Here is a 22,500-nt window from a genome sequence, read left to right on the forward strand (position 1 = left end):
CTACTACTACTACTACTACTACTACTACTACTACTCTTACTAGTACTGTTACTACTTCTGCTTCTTTTACCACTACTAGTAGTGAGAAACCAATGATTGTTTTAGGTGACTTTAACAGACAAAGCACCAAATGGGGATACAATAATCACAACGAAGATCGAGATACTTTTGAAGAATGGGCTGACAAATATGATTTGGCACACCTCCATGACGCAAAAGACAAACCATTATTATTAAGCGATCGCTAGAGAAGAGGCTACAACTCAGAACTTTCATCGGTGTCTTCCAGGCATGTCCAAATCTTTCAGAAATATGTTGGTGCAATCACAGCACAGACCTCTCTCCAGTGAGGTAGGCCCAGTCATTAGACCTCGCGAGAGCAAACCTCTACCCAGATACAATTTTCGGAAGACAAACTGTGAAACTCTTGTCAGAGATAAAAATCCATCACCATCGATGCAGTTCCCCAAAACTTCGACCAGCTGGTTAGGAGAATTGGCAAAAAACACATACCTAGGCCCTGCAAAAAATCCTATACACCATGCCTTCAGCAATACAGTAAGGAACTTTATAAATAGTATGTAGATTTTTACGAAACCGATCCATTTGCTGAAGATACTGTCCAACTTGGTGAGATTTTAATTACTTCCATTGCCGGAACAAAATCAGAAAGATTGAAGGAAATGATAACCAACACGAACGTGACCCACAACAGCAAGTAAGCCTGGTCAACTATGAAAAATCTAATACAAAAAACAACAAACAATCCAGTGTTGAAGTAGTGACACCAATCGATGTAGCAAACCAACTTATAAAAAATGTAAAACCAACTCACAAAGAAAGTGGCAAAGTTAAGGAAATGAAAAGGGAAATGGAAAATATCTCCTAAGAAAGTGAACAGGAAGTAGACCCTGTTTGCATCGAAGAATTGGAATCAGCTCTTGAACACTCCAAACCCGGTAACGCGGCTGGTCTAGATGGCATCACTGCAGAATTGATAAAGTATTTCGGTCCCTCAACAAAAACGTGGTTACTAACTCTTTTCAACTACTGTGTTGAATCACACAAAATACCAAAGCTTTGGCGTCAACCACGGATAATAGCTCTACTTAAACCGGGAAAAGACCCAAATAGCAGCAAGAGCTACAAACCAGTATCCCTCCTATGCATACTGTACAAAGTGTATATACGCATGAAACTAGCTAGCATTTCCCAAACCGTAGAAGAACATCTGTCGCCTGACTATGCTGGTTTTTGTCCTGGAAGGTCATGCTGTGACCAACTCCTGAACTTGACACACATGAGAACAAATAAAATACAGGCGCTGTTTTAATGGACCTGACATCTGCCTATGACACAGTAAATCATTAGTAAATCGTTGGAAACTGAACCAAAATGTTGCAAGGGTAAGTCGCAATACAAAAGTAATTGCAATAATAAAATTCCTTTTGTGAAACCGTCGCTTTTTTGTGTGAAAATAGTTGGGAAGAAATACAGGTGGAGATCACAAATTACTGATTCCCTCAAAGATCGGTACGTGCACCTAACCTCTTCAACGTCTATTCTAACGACCAACCTGAATTTGAGAGCATCCGAAGGTTTCTATATGCTTATGATCTGTGTCTTGCGTTCCATGCCTCGGATTTCAAAACCATTGAGGAGAGTCTAACAGATGCCATGAAAACACTCTCTGATTTAAAGAACTGACTAAATGCCGACACAGTAAAAACACAAGCGTGTGCTTTTCATCTAAAATGCCACCAAGTTAACAGGAAACTGAACATCTCCTGTAATTGGATCATACTGGAGAACAACACATTCCCCGTTTACCTCGGTGTCACCTTAGACCAATTTGTCATTCTCTCAGCACACAAATAAAACAAACACAAAGATGGCCACAAGAAACAACCTGCTAAGAAGAACTGGCAAACACTACATGGGGATCAGATCTCAAAAAAAAATAAAGACAACGGAACTAGCACTCTGCATTTATCATCCTAATACGTCTCACCAGTCAAGGCACGATCCTGCCATGCCAACAAAATTGACCCTGTACATAACACCTGCGGAACATTGCTGGTAACTTGAAACGACTGCATTTCCAGTGCTCCATCGGCTCTCTGGCATTGCACCTCCCCACTTTCGAAGAGCTACTAGTTCCAGAAATATATACTGAATATGTACCCGAGGCACCCCTTCATGAGCTCAACTCAATGACAATTAGACTGAAGTAAAGAAAGATCTACATAGTGGAAGAAAGAATGAAAGAATAAACTCAGGGCATGCAGCTGTATACAAGCTTTCCACATGGAAGGAGTGGTACCAAAATGCAAATGAAGACGTTGAAGTTCCGACAGAAGAACTGCCCCACTGACCTGATCTCCCGGGAATGAATGGGTAACACTGAACAGAGCACGGAACAAACGGGAGGACAACTGGAAGCATTGAAAAAGTAGGGGGTTTGTGGGGATTAGCTTGTGTACAAGTGGATGCCCGGAGCTGATGATGGAACACATCCTTAGAGAATGACAAGATGGATTAAGCTGCACTGATCATGATCTAAGAATCTGCTCTCCAGATGCTGTGGAGTGGGTTCGGTGTCGGAGCAACAAGCATTGGTGGTTATGACTACCACTACTACTACTGCTACTGCTACTACTACTACTACTACTACTACTACTACTACTACTACTACTACTACTACTACTACTACTACTACTCTTACTACTACTATTGCTACTACTACTACTACTACTACTACTACTACTACTACTACTACTACTACTACTACTACTACTACTACTACAAATGCTACTACTACTACTACTACTACTACTACTACTACTACTACTACTACTACTACTACTACTACTACTACTGCTACTACTTCTTCTTCATCATCATCATCATCATCATCAACAACAACAACAACTTCATCATCACTCTGATTCTCAAGATTAGAATCATCAAGAAGTTTATCAAAATTGATGTCATTATTACTAGAATCATCATTATCATCAATAACTACCACTGATACCACTACTTCCACTACGGTGACGACCATGACCTCATTTTGCAACTGAATTTCAAAATGATATCTTAGACTTCAACCTTAAAAGTTCACCATATATTTCTATTGAAGATATCAACATACATTTCAATTCCACTTCTCCGACAGTCACCAAAATCAAGAAGATCCTCATATTGATATATTGTGCATTACGGAAACCTGGCTTCAGGACAAACAGGATGACTACTACATTAGCACCACATACCTGGAAATCACCACTACGACCTTGGAGAAAAGGGGGTGGTAGTGCCTTTAATTATAGTCTTGCTATCACCAACATGACTTTCACTCCTCTTACAAGAAAAAACTACGAATCTGGATGCCTTTCCTTCCAATCCGACTCTACCACTTTCTCCATCATCACTATCTATGGACCGCCGAATACATCAAATACTAAGTTTGTAGCTGAATTTTAAAATGATATCTTAGACTTCAACCTTAAAAGTTCACCATATATTTTTATTGGGGGATTTCAACATACTTTATAATTCCACTTTTCCGACAGTCACGAAAATCAAGAAAACCCTACACGATAACGAATTACACCAGCACATCACCGACACAAGACACCAGGCCGGCAACATCATTGATCATGTCATCTCCCCTGTGTCAAGTAATAGAATAAGAAAGACCAAAGTTGTTGACCTATCGATATCCGATCACAAAGCTTTTTTAGTGGATATCGCGTTAAAGAATGTTGACCTCCCGAAACGACACATAACAACAAGGAATTATTGACAAATTGATATCAGTGTTTTACAAGAGAGCATTCGTGACGTAGTAAATGAGTTAAAATGTAAACGACTACAACATATTATTGCAGTCTATTATTGACCGTGAGGCACCACAACAATGTCGGGTGGTATCGAATCGACCAAATTTACGATGGTTCAACTCCGAGATAAAGGAATTAAAGAGGAAAAAGAAAGGAAATGGCGAAAAAGTGGCCTAACGGTATTTAAGGATATCTACAAAGCAGCTAAGTCGGCTCTTTATAACGCCATCACACGCGCTAAAATGGCCCACTTCAACTTAAAATTTCAAAATATAAAATCTTGCAAAGAACTGTTTTTCACCGGAAACGACCTTCTTGGCAGTAAAAAATCCACACCCGTTCCAGCGTCTAAAAATAACGTTGAACCAGCTCAAAATTTCGCCACCTATTTCCACGACAAGATAAAATCCATTAGGGAGAACGTGGCCAATATATCGTCATCATCGTCATCGAGCTTTGGGCCATTGCACGGAACGACACTAGATGTTTTCGATCCAGCCACAAAGGATGAAGTGAGGTCAGCCGTTTTAGATAGCCCATCAAAATATTGTGACTTAGTAGACCACATCCCAACTAGTATTTTTAAGACTTGTAATGAAGAACGGTTACCAACAATAACTAAACTTATAAATAATTCGTTGGTCTCCAGTATTGTCCCCGACTCGTTTAATCGTGCCATTGTTTACCCTCTCCTTACCACCTACAGTAAAACCGTCACATTTGTTACGACATTATATACATTTTTTTCTTATTCAGATTTATTTTGTGCATCACAATGATCTTTGTTTAATTAATAAGAATATAAAGTTGTTTTGTAGAGAGATTGTTTGAGTTTGAAATATCAATTTTTCTGCTGGGTAAGCCTACCATTTGGGACAATACTGAAAATTATCGGTAAGGAGAGAGTTAAACCACTATTAAAGAAGTCCGATCTAAATGTAAACGAGCTGAAAACTACAGACCTGTCTCCAACGTTCCACATATATCTAAAGTGCATTGTGTTAAATATAATTTTGTATCATATCCATCTGAATAATTTAAGTGAAAATTTCCCATCTACTTATAAATCACATCATCGCACTAAATCTGCCCTTTTAAAAGAATGCACTGATATTCTTAATAGTATTGACAAAAATCATGTCTGTTTATTGAGTATGTTAGACCTTTCGGCTGCATTTGACACCATTGATCCTGAGATACTTATTAAACGATTGGAAATTACTTTTGGAATAAGAGACTACTGTGCTTACTTGGTATAAATCCTCCCTAATATCAAGATCTCCGTCGCATTTGATCGAGTGTGCAGCATCAGAAACATTTCCTCTAAATTATGGCGTTCCGTAGGTGTCTGCCCTTGGTCTGGTTATTTTTATTCTTTATACTCAACATCTTTCGGATAGTTTAGTTAAAATATATTAATGAATCATTTCTATGCTGATGACACTCAGATCTATGTAGGGGATATTCCTAGCAATATCCCATCATTGATTATCTGTGCTGAGGACTGTATTAGAGAAGTTAAATGCTGGATGGAAATTAACAATTTGTCTACAAAACATCTATATATTCGTATTAATTAAACAAAGATCATTGTGGTGTACAAAGTAAATCTGATTAAGAAAGGTGATATTTAAACTGTAACACCGTAATATAGCCAAAATGACTTATATTAAAATGAAAACTTTGACATCTTTTAAAATATTTTTTAAACACTAGTAATAAGACGGTTTTATTAATTCATAAGTAGAAAATACACGACGAAGAAAATCACTCTGATTATCACACCTTAAAGACTTCAAAAGCCAAAGATTAAATTGTTTTTATCGTCGTCTTGTTAATAAATGTAGAAATCAAATCTACTGTTCTCTGACAAGTTTGCGTATCAATTCTATTGTTAATGTTACGTCACCCTTTTACCTTACGGTTTTTAAAGTAACTCATCATTGTGGCCAGCTTGGATGATACTTTACTTTTAAAGTAAATACGAGTATTTATTTTTATGTAAAATACAGTAAATTATATAATAATAATTAACTCCTTGTTTGTTTAATCCACAGTATAATATTGTACATCAAAAATCAAGGCAAAGATTTTGAGAACGATGTTTTATCTGGTTTTAGTTATAATATATTATTCTATTGTCCGTGTTCATTCAGGTAAACTTATTTCCTACAATATCACCATTAAATCATGATCATCATCATCATCATCATCATCATCATCATCATCATCATCATCATCATCATCATCATCATCATCATCATCATTATTATTATTATTATTATTATTATTATTATTATTATTATTATTATTATTATTATTATTATTATTATTATTATTTTTATCATTATTATTATTATCATTATGTAAGAATTCCACCTTTTTAAATTTGCTGTATTACATTCTTTCCCTACCATAACATCTGCCATTCTTTACATTAACATTTCTGTAATAATTTCAGACCCATGTTCCCGATATCCAGTGGCAGAGGGATCTTCCCTGATCTTAACTAAATATGTAAATAAAGATCGTGTGACAAATAGGAGATTGAGATGGAAATTCGATGCAGGTCCAGGTGGTATTATAACACTGACAGAGTGCAGGCCTGATTACATCCCACAACAACAAAGTTCATTTGATCCAGATCGGTACTCGTGTGCAGTGGAAGATAATGATTCAAATCAATACAGGTGGACAATGACTATACATAATGTGGACAGATCATTGAGTCAGAGAACTTGGTCTTGGTATGACGGTACCAGTAAACTCGGAGAATGTGATTTCAGCGTGTTTTGTGAGTATCTGGGTATATTTTAATTTATTATTCAAATCTATTATTTTATTATTGTTAATGTTATTATTATTATTTATTATTATTTATTATTATTATTATTATTATTATTATTATTATTATTATTATTATTATTATTATTATTATTATTATTATTATTATTATTATTATTATTACTTTAATTATGTTGATAATAATGATAATTATGGTGGTGATGATGATGATGATGATGACGACGACGACGACGACGACGATGATGATGATGATGATGATGATGATGATGATGATGATGATGATGATGATGATGATGATGATGATGATAAGAGGATTACGTTGATTTTATCAAAATTATGAAATATTACAGCATTTCAGTCAGCCCCCGTATGTACCAACATCATAATATCCAGTAATGGTCAACATGTTGTATGGACTTGTGATGTCAACAATGTCTACCCTGAAATTGACTGTCGGTTTCATTATAAGAAAGGAAGTGGGGTAAGTTTTACAAGACAATTGACACGATATTTTTACTTCCCTATATACTGTTTACAAGTTCAAATTAATAAAAAGACAAAATATAATAACATTATTTGTCATAAATAGCCACCATAATATGTTGTTTTAAAAATATATTATATTCATGTAGACGAAAACAATTTGATCGGAAACATTTCTATATTTCTTGTATTTCCGACTTGTTTATGGTTCGAATATTTCGCTATTTTTGTCAGACTGAAATCCATTGACAGCTGTTTTGTTACTAGTTGTTTTTTTATCAATATGAATTTGTTTAAATGAGATTTATTTAGGAAATTAAATGTTTATAGGTGGCGGAGTTCTCGTACCAGTAAGGTTGTGGGTTCGAGCCCCCGTCGCCGCCGCGAAATTTTTATTCTTTATTGTCTTCTGGTACTTTCCTACTCCTACTTATTTCTTGTTAATGGTGGCAATAATAACAATAAATTGTATTTGTTTAACACTCTACCGTATGACGAGGAAGGGCTCATAGCGTATTATATGAGCATCAGTTATTTAATTTGGAATGTCTCCAGATGCGTTATAAACATTTCTTCCGGTGACCAATGCCTATATTATTTTGGAAGTTTGTTCTAGAATGTTGGGATGTTTCAATATAACAATCTACTTCTACATGACAAGTAAGAGCTCTTTACTACGAGTAGAGTAGAAAGCAATTTTCCATCCGATGATGAGTTCATATAACTGCAAATTATCGTAAAGTTGACATGCGCTGAAAAATTTATAACACGATGCGAGAATTTTTTTCAATATTCATGTCTGTCGCTCCTTGTTTCGATTCGAAATTAATCATATATATATATATATATATATATATATATATATATATATATATATATATATATATATATATATATATATATATATGTATGTATCACACTCACATACCTATTTTGGTCCAACGATTACAAAGTTAACACTTAACGGTATCATAACACCACCATTCTCTTCAATGACGCATCGTATTCTCTTCTTCATACTTAAAGTGCACTTCCGAATTTACTCAATGATTATCTCCTCCCAGCATAAAATAATTCTTTATCTCGATATTTTCTTTTATGAGTGCGGATCTTTGTCCACTATAAATCTTCTCGGTAAAGGAATTCCAAACTGCGTAATCCATTAGTTTTAGGTCGAGTGGTTGAGGTGACTAATTTTCTTTCTCTTGGAAATATTCTTTCTCTGAAGAAAAGCTTGTGTTCTTTTGCTCATATGGGATGAAGGCCGATAATTTTGAAAAATATAATTCCTTCCTGGATAAAGGCGTTCACATATGATTTTCTTACAATAGTTTTATATAGTTATCAGTATTGAACTTAGTCTTTGGTGTGTCAATGACGTAAATTGGGTCTTACCATCCATGAAATATCAACTGAAACCATTTTTTTCTTTAAAAACAATTTTGTTCATGATATAGCCTGTTGATTGGTAGGTGTTTGTGATTTTTTCTGTCCATATACTACTTTGGCATTAGGACTATTTATTTTTCACTTCTAAGATAAAATCCTCTTCGTCAACGAACACTATCATTTTAACGTCTTCTGCATAAAACATATCGTGTGCGTTCCTTACTTTATGTTATCGTTTATTCATTAACACACGGGAAGGCTATCTTCATGTTCTTACCCTCTTAAATACTTTAGAATTTAGTTCTTTTCCCAAGATATTGAGCACAGACGTTTCCAAGGCGTCATAACAAGTATCTTTTTCAGTGAATTTCAACGCACAAATGCCACAATAATGTGCGTCATCTTTTCTAGGATATTTAAAAACATTTAGGTGGTGTTACCAGGTTTTGTATATTATCAAAAGCGGCCATTTCATTATTTTGATATTTTGTAATTCCATTAACAAATGGTAATTCTAATAATAGTGAAAATTGTGAAAATATATCTTTATATCATTTTACAATAGATTGATATAAACAGCAGCGCGTTTTTTGTGACCTCGCATTTATGGAATGTCTCAATTTTACCTTATTCGTTCCATGTGAGTGCCCATGTTTTGTATTTGTAAACAAGGGACATATTTGACAATAGGCTTGTAGAGATGATATTTATTGTTACTTCTGTATTTGGCTGTTAACACTTATAAATACGTCCATTGACTTCTCGATAGATATTTATATCATTGGGAATGTTTGATCAAAGTATTTCAAAATATCAAATCTAGAGACCCACAATTACAATTTGCTTATAAAACGTTGGTTGTTATTATAGAATTATATAACTAATTCCAATACCATTATCACCATACTCTGTTCTACAGAATTGGATATCAGTGACTTCAAGATATATAAACCCCAAGAAAACGACAGATGAAGGTAACAACCCACCCCGTACTGTTTACTACAACTACGAATGTGAATTGAATCTACCCATCAACCAGCTTAGTGGTGCTGGGAACTATGAATTTAGATTTACAGCATACATGGATTTGACAGCTCTAGGATGGGATGACTTAATGGAGAAGTCAGGTGTTCCTACAATATTGAATCTTGGTATGTTTTGAATTGTAGTAACGGTAATGAAGTAGAAATACGCCAGTGTTAATATTAAATTAGGTAAAGATGAAGTTAATTCTTGGATAAAAGAATGTATTATTATTATTATTATTATTATTATTATTATTATTATTATTATTATTATTATTATTATTATTATTATTATTATTAGTAGTAGTAGTAGTAGTAGTAGTAGTAGTAGTAGTAGTAGTAGTAGTAGTAGTAGTAGTAGTAGTAGTAGTAGTAGTAGTAGTAGTAGTAGTAGTAGTAGTAGTAGTAGTAGTAGTAGTAGTAGTAGTAGTAGTTAACTGCATGAATAAGTCCAAAAAGTTAAACGGTGACAGCGTAAAGGGGAGCACGTTTTCACGGAAGACTGCTGCCTCGCTCGGTTGGGAACGTGATGTTCGTCAGCTCACACTGAACCGTCAGCCAGTTACTAGACGAAATAAATTTAACAAATGTGACAAAACCAAAATTGAGACATGGAATGTCAGGACCTGTGCCCAAAAATGAAAACTAAACAACATTCTAAAAGAAATGAAACAGCTCAAAATAAATATTCTTGGCCTGGCAGAGATGAGATGGAAAGAGCAGGGAACCATGTCAAAACAAGAAAACAACACGACATATAAGATCATATTGAGTGGTGGAACCTCTTTCCAAAAAGGAGTAGGGATGATCTTAGACCAACAATCAACCACATTTTACAAAGGGCACGTAGCAATCTCAGACAGAGTTTTGCTGGTTAAGCTAAGAGGACCTGTAGTTGACACCAATATTATTCAAGTTTATGCACCAACAGAAGAGGCGACAGATGCAGATATGACAGAGTTTTACCATTCACTAGACAAAGCAAAAAGAATGTGTAAATCACAAGAAGTCCTTCTGGTAATGGGGGACCTAAATGCTAAGATTGGCAGAGGCAGAGATGGTGACATAATCGGACCACATGGACTCGGAGACAGAAACGAACGAGGAAACATCTGGGCAGATTGGTGTAGAACAAATAAATTAATGATTTCAAACACCTGGTTTCAACAACACCCAAGAAGAACCTGGACATGGCAATCACCAGGGGACAGAGCAAGGAACCAGATAGACTTTATAGCAGTATCATCAAGATTCAGAAATGGCATATTAAATTGCAAAACCTACCCAGGCGCCGATGTAGACAGTGACCATGTCCCAGTTGTTTGTACAGTAAGGATAAAGTTTAAAGCTATTCAGAGAACAGCTGGTAGAATAAAGAGGGATTACAGGTTATGCAAAGACAATGGCATACAAACAAAATGAGAGAAGAATTTGAAAGTGCAATCATGATACAAAGCCAAAGTGAACCTGATAACGAAAAATGTGAAAAACAATTTGATATATTCCAAAAGTGTGTCATAGCAACTGCAGAAAAGCATTTACCAATAGCTCAAATAAACAACAAAAAAGAATGGATGACAAATGAAATTCTAAACCTATTTGAAGAAAGACGAAAATGCAACAGAGGGTCTGCAGAATACCAAACTTTGAACAACCACATTAAATCCAAATGCATCGAGACACATGAGAACTATCTAGACTGGAATTGCTGGGAAATCGAAAGAGAATACAAACCCAACCCCCAACAAGCTCACCAAAGAATAAAAGAACTATCAGGGAAAAGGAAAAGCAAAGCAGCAGGAAGTTGTATCCAGAACAAACAAGGGGAACTGATATTTTAAAAACAACATATAGAAAGCCGATGGGTAGAATACATAGGCGAACTGTACAATGATCCAAATAGAAATGAACCACCACTGAAATTTAAAGAACCATTAAGCGGACCAATATCACCAAAAGTGAAATTGAACATGCCATGGAACGAATGAAGGATGGTAAAGCAACAGGCCCTGATGAAATATCTGTAGAGGTATTAAAAAGCCTAGGAGATCTAGCAATTGATGAACTTCACATATTTTTCAACAATATATACAACACTGGGAAAATTCCAGAAGATCTCTGTAACTCTATTTTCATAGCAATACCAAAGAAAGCAGGTGCAGTCAGATGCGAAAATTTTAGAACTATAAGTTTAATAAGCCACATCAACAAAATACTGTTGCGTATAATTATCAACAGGCTAAGGAATAAGATTAACCCCGAAATCGCAGAAGAACAATATGGATTCCAACCTGACAAAGGGACAAGGAACGCAATATACCTCCTCCGTGTTTTAAGTGAAAGAGCTTTATAGGTTCAGACCCCACTATACCTCTGTTTTGTCGACTACAAAAAAGCTTTTGATAGAGTACGCCACGAAGAAATACTAAAACAACTGCACTCCATTGGCGCTGATGAGAAAGAACTCAGACTCATGCAAACATTATACTACACCCAGCAGGAATCTATCAAAATCGGAAACTCTACAGGAAATTCCATTCCTATTAAGAAAGGAGTCCGTCAAGGGTGTGTTGCCTCATCAGATCTGTTTAATCTATACCAAGAAACAATCATGAGGGGCATAACTAATATGGAGAGAATAAAAGTAGGAGGTCACAACATAAATAATATAAGATACACAGATAATATATACGGTACTCGTTGCAACTTCAGAAACGCAACTTCAAAAGATTGTTGACAAAGTGGTAGTAGATAGTGAAGCCAAGGGAATGGAAGTGAATGTCACCAAAACGGAATGCATGGTAATACAGAAAAACTCCGAAAACAACAACACCTGCAATATAACGATTCACGGCAAGCAACTTACCAACGTAGAAAGTTTTAAATACCTGGGTTCAATAGTGACAACAGATGGAAGATGTAACCGAGACATGCGAGCAAGAATAACTCAAGCCAAACAGGCCTTTATGGACCTCGGAAACATTTTGAAAAACAAACAGATGTCGTTCGGGATTAGATTCCGAATCTTGAAGTGCTACGTGTGGCCAGTCTTGTTATACGGATGCGAAAGCTGGACTACAAATGCAGAAACACAAAAGAACATTGAAGCTTTTGAAATGTGGTGTTTGAGAAGGATGCAGAGAATATCGTATACTGCACACAAAACGAACGAAGAAGTGCTAAAACAAACATACCAACAAAGGAAACTAATGCCCTTAATAGCGGATCGACAACTATCCTTTTTCGGACACATAGTAAGGAAAGATAAGAATGAATACCTGGCAAGTTGTGGAAAAATACCTGGTAAACGCGCTGGGGGGGGGGGGGGGGGGGGGGGGGGGGGGAGACAAAGAAAAACACTCATAGACCAACTGAAGGGCTTCACCAACCTAACAATCCAAGAGCTGTTTGAAAAAGCAAGAGACAGGGAGGAATGGAGAGAGATAATTCATGCAGTATCCGAAGCCTGGACCAGGCATGGAACCTAGAAGAAGAAGATTAGTAGTAGTAGTAGTAGTAGTAGTAGTAGTAGTAGTAGTAGTAGTAGTAGTAGTAGTAGTAGTAGTAGTAGTAGTAGTAGCAGTAGTAGTAGTAGCAGTAGTAGTAGTAGTAGTAGTAGTAGTAGTAGTAGTAGTAGTAGCAGTAGTAGTAGTAGCAGTAGTAGTAGTAGTAGTAGTAGTAGTAGTAGTAGTAGTAGTAGCAGTAGTAGTAGTAGTAGTAGTAGTATATAGTAGTAGTAGTAGTAGTAGTAGTAGTAGTAGTAGTAGTAGTAGTAGTAGTAGTAGTAGTAGTAGTAGAGTAGTAGTAGTAGTAGTAGTAGTAGTAGTAGTAGTAGTAGTAGTAGTAGTAGTAGTAGTAGTAGTAGTAGTAGTAGTAGTAGTAATAGCAGTAATGATAGTAGTGCTAGTAGTACTAGCAGTATTATCCTGATTAATATTATTGTGATAATTATTACCGTCATTTGTAGATACATAAATTATGATAAAGTTTTATTGTGAAAAAAAATCCCTTTGACATCAAATCACCCATATGTCATAATAACTAGAATCGTTACACTTTACAAACCTTTCATATCGACAAATAAAAAACAAACAAACAAAATATCAAGATTATTAGTACAGGGTATGCCCTAATATGGAGTAAATGAAAAATTAACAAGTTGCCAATATCTTTGATTCTTGAATTCATAGGACTTGCACATTGGGAGCCAATACACACATATTGCAACAGGTGAATCAAGCAAGAGGAGTGCATTGTAAATTAATCTCTCACTTTCCTCATTATAGACTCTATAACCCAAGACGTTTTGGACAGATAATGGCTTTTCTTTGTGGCTTCTTGATATGTTATTCTATTGGATGTTTATAGCAAGCACAATTATTTTACACACCATGAAATTGGATGCACAAAGATAAGGTATTTATTCCATCAACAACTTTGTCCCATCAATGAAATACAGTGTTCACGTCTTTTTATATCCGTCGACGTCAACATACACCGCCTTAACACGATCTTCCTGTTCATGTTTATGGGATAATGATGTCTTATATTCCATTATTTCCTCTAAATGTTCTTATATGTAAGTAAATAAGTTGTCATATAGAGGCTTGAGCCCCATGTAGTCGGAACTTATCCCGGATCCAACAGCGTGAAACGGACAATAGGGATTGTTTGCTACTCAATTGATAGAACGCATTATTTCGGAAAGGAGTTTTCGCCTGGAGGACCAGACCGAGCGTCTCGATCACTGCTGAGTGACAAAGAGGTGAGGGTAGGGGGAAATAACTCGACAATCCCATAGTGATATGGTGCACGTAAAAATAAGTGAAGGAAAAAAAGATCTTCTTTCTTACATAGATGATTTACGTGATATTTATATATTTTGGATCTCTTATTGATTCAAAGCATCAGACTTTTATAATTTTTTTTCTGTATTCATTACTGGCCATTTCAATTCATTACTACACGCATCTCATCCACCGTCTACTAATACTATATAGATGTCGCTGATCTCATTCCCCAGTGTTACCGGAAGTAGAAATGATAAATTGTCCCAATGAAGGAGATTCAACCCAAGGTTACATCAAAGAAGGGGACACAACTAGGACATGTCAGTGTCATCTGAAGAATTCAGGAAAACCTCCAGGTGTATCGCAGTGGCTGAATTCAGATGATAATCTTGTTGGAAATGTAATCAACAATGGAAACACCTTATCTCTGCCTGTCATCTATAACCCTAATGGTGGGTGAATATTAACCACCGCCAGGGCATAACAGGCGTACTTGTTAAAGAAATAACTAATGACTTTTTAAAGATTACAAATATCAAAAAAACATAAGATTAAATGAACAGAATCAGTAACTTTCAGAACCATGATCCCTCTTTGAGAGTTTACTTTTTAATTTTTGTGTAATAATAGTTTAATAAACAAATGTATAAGCATCTTAGAATCAAATCTAATATGAAAAGTAATAGGTAAATTTATTAAACATTTGTTATAGAAATAGGCACATAAAACAATGATTGTCATTTTGTTTATAACCTATATAAATAGAACTACTTGGGTATTGTAATGGAAATAATGGAAATTAGATGAAACATGAGTTGTCTTATTTCTCATATGGGGTGGGTGTATTATGGCCTCTATCTAGACTTCACTTTATATATAAAATATTTATGATCATAAATAATGTCATGTTATTTCTATTATTTCTTCTATCTACAGACAAAAGTCCAAGCTACATATGTGCAGGATATTCTAATCTTGGATATGGAAATTCGTTTGTATATACTCCCAAATTTGCCTGTAAGTTTTTTTTGTCTATTTCTACATAATAATTTCCAAGCAAACATTTGTATCCCTTTAAATGTTACGAAAGCAACGGAATGAAATCATCGTACATAAACACCAACACTAGAGCACCCCAAGGAAACAGTATTAGCGCATGTGTTGTTCTCAATCTACGACAACAACAATTGTAAAGCAGCTCTAACAATGTCGTTTTGGTGAAATACGCCGATGATACAACATTCCATGGAAACATCCAAACGAAAGCGGAAGTTGACTCCTATGGACGCGGAATTGAAGATATTGCAGTATGGTGCCATGTAAATAGTCTTAAATCAAATGTACATAATTAACCAAAGAATTTATCATAGACGTTCTAATTCAATTTGAACAATATCGACCAATCAATATGAATAATGCAATTGTCGAGATTGTAGATAATTATAAGTATCTAGGAGTAGTGGTAGACAATAAGCTTGAGTGGAAAATGCATGCAACAAAAGTTATGTCTGAAATAAATATGCGACGGTTTCGTATGAGACAGCTTTACTACTTCCAAATTGATTAAAAATAACTATTGTTAATCTTCTTTCATTCTATGATCATCAGCGTACTCAGTTTCTGCCTGCCAGAATAGGGAGGAAATACAACGGAAAACAATACAGTCAAAATGAAAAGGTGTCTTAAACTTAAACACGCTTCAAAAATGATCGTACATTTGACGAGCTGAACCAGAAACTGAGTAACAAAGAGATCAACAACATTCTCAGGAATAAATTATATTACCTCAAACCCGAAATTACCTTTAGCCAAAAAAAGTGGAATGATCATCCATATACATGCAACAAGAAAAAGACTATTTATAATTAATTATTATTATATAAATTATTATTATTAATATATATATATAATATATAAATTATTATTATTATTATTATTATTATTATTATTATTATTATTATTATTATTATTATTTTATTACTATTATTTTCAATATATTATTATTATTATTATTATTATTATTATTATATTATATATTATTATTATTAGTTAGTAGTTAGTATAGCATAGTATAGTAGTATAGTAGTAGTAGTAGTAGTAGTAGTAGTATAGTAGTATAGTAGTAGTAGTAGTAGTAGTAGTAGTAGTAGTAGTAGTAGTAGTAGTAGTAGTAGGTAGTAGTAGTGTAGTAAGTAGTAGTAGTAGTAGTAGTAGTAGTAGTAGTAGTTAGTAGCAGTAGTAGTGTAGTAGTAATAGTTGTAGTAGTAGTAGTAGTAGCAGCAGTAGTAGTAGTAGTAGTAGTAGTAGTAGTATAGTAGTAGTAGTAGTAGTAGTAGTAGTAGTAAGCAGCAGCAGTTGTAGTAGTAGTAGTAGTAGTAGTAGTAGTAGTAGCAGCAGTAGTAGTAGTAGTAGTAGTAGTAGTAGTAGTAGTAGTAGTAGTAGTAGTAGCAGCAGCAGCAGTAGTAGTAGTAGTAGTAGTAGTAGTAGTAGTAGTAGTAGTAGTAGTAGTAGTTGTAGTAGTAGTAGTAGTAGTAGTAGTAGCAGTAGTAGTAGTATCAATAGTTAAAAATAATTCGTCACATTTCTTATGATGCAGGGGTCTTATTTTAATACAAATTTCTTTTGTTTCTCACACAATTTAAGAGAAATCTTTGTTGTATTTTTACAAATTTAATGCTGCTTTTGTAAAACACGTTTATTGACAAAAACACCTTATACTTGCATTTGATTTTAAGATTCAAAAATCAGTGTTTGTGTTGAGTAGTCATTACAATTTCGGAAAAATCCTCGCTACAGAGTTAATGTCATCCCGTTCTTGGGTTGTCTTTTTATAGTCATAATCTATAGTTCAATGAATGTGTCTATCAAACCTTATCTTTTTTCATAGAATAAAGGCGATGATACATTTTCGCATGAAAAATTGAAGGTCTAATTTACATAATCATCAACTTTTTTCGGTTACTTTCCGAAGAGAAAAAGAAAGAATTAAGATGAATAGATAAAAATTCAATAAATATATTAAATATAGAGTTCATGTTTCATCTGGCATGAAATAAGATGTTAACAGTTTGTTGAATTCTACATCTTCCGTGTTTAGGTGAAATTCTTTTCTCTCATTGTATATTTTACATCTAAATAGTTTCAACTCAAAGCTTTATTTTTGTGACCTTTTAATGTATAGAAAATTTTACAATATTATTGCTTTTTACAATGCCCTATTCATGCACTAAATTTAAACATAACTGATATTGCCCACTTTTAACATTTCAAATACATTGGCTATCAGCAAACATTGTTTCTTGCTGACAGATGGTCCAAATAAAATATTGGTGACGTTGCATGACAACAAAGAAACTGCCACCTTGAATAAATGTGAATCTACATCCTCATTTGACATGTACTGTGACGCGGCCAATGCCAATGTAAATCCCAGACCTACAATGACAGTTACAGCAAGTGACAGAAGTGTCATTACACCAGGAGAACAAACTAACCCAGGAGTGTATTACAGATACAAGTACAACGTGTTCCCAGAGAAAGGAGGAGTTCTTACCATGAGGTGTAAGGCAACCAACGCCATCTTTGATGACCTGAAAACAGAGGAAAGTAAAAGTATTACAGTACAAGGTAAGTTTATGTTATGTTATTGCTTAAAATATTTTGATATCACTGAAAAGTGCTGAATTAAAAAGATATATTTAGTTCCAACCAGCTGTTTAAGTAATTTTCTAATTTAAATGATCAACAAGCAATCAAATTAATGTTAGATGTACACAACGGATAAGAAAATTAATTAATTATTTTTTTGTCATTCTAAGAAGTTACAACCAATCAAATAAAGCTATGTCTACAGCGGATAAACAGATAATTTGATTCTTCGTATAAATTTCATTAGAAAATTCTTTATATCTGATAAATGCAACGACCCTTCGTTTGCTGATTCAAAAAAAGTGTGACTGAAGCGGGTAAATCGTGAATAAAGAAATTGTAAAGCGGAAAATTAACAACTGTGAATGTAATACCTTATTCTGTAAAGTTACCAATTATATTTTATTTTGATACTGGGTACAGAACCAGCCTGTTATGAAGAACACTTCCATCTAATGTCATGCTTGAAGATATATATTTCGTGATTTTTGTAAAGCTTACTTTTGCCTTAACATTTAAAGCTTTTAAAAACATGTATTTTAATCCTTAAAAAGCATAGATAGATAAAAATTATCTTGGCATATATAGCACTATAAAAGACCACGGTGTCCAATATGTGTTTGTAAAATAGTTTTATTTCAAACATATAGACGTCTAATATTATTGTGGATAATTCTACAGAAAGAAAAATCGTCATTACAAACATAAAATAAGAGTAAATATAATATCTAAGTCCATTAATAATTTTATTTAATCTTGATTAATTCATTTTTCCATTTTAAGAAAAACACAAATAATGCTTATATTATTACTCCAATCACGTTTACAATAATTTGTTTTGTACCAAAGCAAACAACTATTTTATAAGCCATTTCTTCATTATTAACATTCTGGTTGATATAACATCCAGTCTTTTGCTCTTTCTTAATAATCATCATCTAAAAAACGTAAAAATATCAAACTTTGCAGATTCCCATAATAAAACAATCATTATGATTAACAAAGCGTGAATGCAACAATAAGTTATAAAGTTAATAAATGAAATATTTAGAAATTAAGTTAAATCTTCCTAAGATTTGCACTGCTCACGTCTGATCAAAAATATTATACACGGGGTATTATACAAGATTAGATTAAAATGATTGCGTGTCGCCGTAAATTAATATGTATACTGCAGAAAACATTTAGAATGTATAGACATATCTACAATATTTGGGATATTTTAAATATTGAAACGTGAATCAAGAGAAATGTATTTGGCAAATCAAAGCACCAAAACAGATGTCGAGCTACTCAACTAAACGATGATAATATTCCAACTATACGATCAAAGAAAATAAATAGCCGGGATAATGATCCACAACTAAATACACCTGGTGCTAATCCATATTCAGGCTTAAATCCGAATTTTTTATTGGTCAAATTGAAAGTTACGAACACTGTACATTAAAGCATAAATAAATATTGTTGTATTTTTTTATTGGATAACACCCGTTATGAAAAATTAAAACCCAGACTGGGGTACATCCGGAAATTAACCCGATTGGAAATGGCGGTTACACACACACACACACACACACACACATATATATATATATATATATATATATATATATATATATATATATATATATATATATATATATATATACCTACTTCCGTAATACTTATCTCCATAGAACCACCATCCTCTCTGCCTGTGATGGCTGTCAACAATGGACAACCAGTACCCAATGGCGAAATCGTAACAGTAACCAACGGTGAAAATGTCGTGGTCAAGTGTCAAGTATATGGACGTTATCCAGGGGTCCACAAGGTCACCACGACATGTGCCGGTAAAGAAAATGTCAACAATGGAGAAACAGCTACACAGACTATACGAGTGGGGAAGGAAGATAACAACAAAGGATGTGTGTGTCAGGCTGATCATGTGACCGGATGTTATGATAAAAAATCTGAGTTAACATTGAATGTTCAATGTAAGTAAAAAGTATGGAAGAGAATTTAAAAAATTAAACTACATATAAGTTAATTTCCACATTACTATATTTTATAGCGTGTTAATAGTTACTTTTACCAATATCACGAATGACCTATGACCGAAGAAGAATAAAATTGTGATATGGTGTTAAAATTATGTTTCAAATATATTGACCTTCTGTGTAGAATTATCAAAAATTCAAAAACGTTATATCTTAGTGACTGCAACGCATAATTATTAGAACAAGACTATTTTATCAAAGTCTGAGAATCATTGACCCAAAGTAAAAAAAAATATTGTTGAAAGTCTTTGTATTAGACGGAGGAGTTGAACATGGGGTGAGAAATGACATAACTAATATAAGGAGATAAAAATAATCTCTACGATAAAATCAATCCGAACCATATTAAGGGATTTATATTTTAAACATTTTCATTTAAATATTGTAAAGTAATTTTCTTCTGTGGCGAACAGTTAAAAATGTTCTTAGTATTTCATATTCGTTCATAGCAATGAAGTTAAGCACTTTCATAATTAATCAACTGCTTGCGGTTTGGCTAGTAAAAATTCTTCGTCAACAAGCAGTAAGAAAATAGATTCTGATCTTAAAGACAACATAGTTCTGCCTCCTAAAAGATAAATCAATAAATATTACAAGTTATAATTCCAACCACAATGTGAATTTTAACCCAATACAGACACAGCCACAGTGGAGGAATACAAAGTCAACTCAGAGTCTTCAGAACTGACGGTATCAGCTGATGACACGGTGACTTTTGTGTGTCGTGCCGAGGGTAATCCAAAACCTGATGTGTCAATACAAGGTCAAAGGTCAGATGAATTTGATAATACAGAAGACCAGCCATTGGGATTATATGGCATTACTAAAACAGCAACGAAAAAGATGTCATGCAAGGATACACACATTTATAGTTGTGAGGCTGACAATCAGATTGGTGATGGGACGAGTAGGAAGGCAGTCACTGTCTTTGTCAAATGTAAGTATTTTATTTCGACTCCACTTATTATTTAACTAGATTTTTAGTTTTCAAAATGACTTTGATTAATTTTTTATCAGCGAGAATCAGAGGATGGCAAAATATGAATTAAATGTGGCGCTCATTTTGATTTAGCAGGTAAGAGGGTTTCTTACCTTTGTAATATTGATATGTGGTCAACCGTATGACACTCGCTCTGTAATCTCGAGGTGAATTTTTTAAGCGGGAAAAAATGTTTTAAAGAGAATTCTTCTTCTTCTTCCAGTTTTCATCTGCGTTTGTTGCGAAGTTAAAATGTAATTCAGTTGGCTGAACCTCGACTTAGCTATAGCAATCCTGTTTTTCACTTCCAGCTCATTCTTTCCGTTGTTGGTCATTGTCTGTCCAAGATATTTAAAAGAATCTACTTGTTCGATGTTTTGATTATTAATTTGGACTTTTGCGATTTTTTCAGGCTTCTTTGACATGACCATTAGCTTCGTCTTTTGAACATTCATCTCTAGACCCTTTGCTGTACTGTTCAGGTTTACTTGATTTGCAAGGATCTGTAGATTTGTCTCGTTCGATGCCAACAATACTGTATCATCTGCATATCTCAGATTATTTATCCTCCTAACTCCAATAACAATACCTGGAATGTGCTCGGTTTTACGGAAGATAAACTCTGTGTACAGGTTAAATAGATATGGGGAGAGGATACATCCTTGAGGAACTCCTCTTTTAATTGGCGTGAAAAGTTAAGATCGCCCTGAATCCTGATGGCTGCTTTTTGATGCTAATATAGATTTGTGATTAGCCGTATATTTTTGCCATCAATGCCTGCCTTTTCCAGACATGTCATTAATTCTCCATGCTTTCTCCTATAAAATGCTTTTGCGTAATTGATAAAGCATGCATAGATTTCTTTTTGATGATCAAGGTATTTTTGTGTGATATTATTAAAACAGAAAATTGCTTCTCTTGTCCCATTATTTTTTTCTAAAGCCAAACTGTACATCGCCAACTTCATTATCGATGGTAGACCTGATTCTTTCTAGGATGATCTTCAATAATAATTTAGTTACATGGGGCATCAGACTTATTGTGCGGAAATCACTGCAAGTTGTCGCCTTTGGTTTTTTCGGTAGCGTGATGTAAACCGATTTGGCAAGTTCGTCTGGAATATAGCCTGTATTGTGAATACTATTAAAGAGATCTGTTAGTTTCACAATTGAGAATTCTTTCAAAATTTTTAGCATTTCTGTTACAATGCCATCTTCACCCTCAGCCTTGCCATCTTTCGTATTTTTCAATGCATTTTCTATCTCACATGCGAGTATTGGAGGACCGTCAGTGTTGCTTGGCAAAGGTATTTGGGGCCTGTCATCATCAAATAACTCGCCAATGTATTGACACCATCTTTCCTTTATATCCTCTTTCTCAAATAATATTTTACCATTCTTGTCTTTGATACAGTTATTGTTGTTAGTGGTGCGTTTTTGCCCGAAATTTGTCTTATTTCCTCGTGGGCTGCTTTTCCATCTAGGCCAAATATTT

The 22,500-nt window shown here is 34.3% G+C and overlaps 2 protein-coding genes across 2 annotated transcripts in view; one reads left to right on the top strand and one right to left on the bottom strand.

Moving 5' to 3' along the window:
* The window catches only part of LOC144959462 (uncharacterized), a 382,226-nt gene that overhangs the window by 245,698 nt on the left and 114,028 nt on the right, over positions 1 to 22,500 (top strand). The window contains exons 5-10 of the mRNA XM_078892063.1: positions 7,001 to 7,131; positions 9,442 to 9,673; positions 14,571 to 14,789; positions 15,274 to 15,354; positions 17,647 to 17,964; positions 19,665 to 19,964. Coding sequence (XP_078748189.1) covers positions 7,001 to 7,131; positions 9,442 to 9,673; positions 14,571 to 14,789; positions 15,274 to 15,354; positions 17,647 to 17,964; positions 19,665 to 19,964 — 1,281 coding nt within the window. The remainder of the gene's footprint in view (positions 1 to 7,000; positions 7,132 to 9,441; positions 9,674 to 14,570; positions 14,790 to 15,273; positions 15,355 to 17,646; positions 17,965 to 19,664; positions 19,965 to 22,500) is intronic.
* Positions 1 to 22,500, bottom strand: part of LOC144959463 (uncharacterized) — a 189,690-nt gene that overhangs the window by 157,455 nt on the left and 9,735 nt on the right. The gene's annotated exons all lie outside the window — the stretch shown is intronic.

Source organism: Berghia stephanieae, chromosome 14 (genome assembly GCF_034508935.2).
Source record: "Berghia stephanieae isolate SIO BIC M18660-M18661 chromosome 14, UCSD_Bste_1.3, whole genome shotgun sequence".
Taxonomy (NCBI): Eukaryota; Metazoa; Mollusca; class Gastropoda; order Nudibranchia; family Aeolidiidae; genus Berghia; species Berghia stephanieae.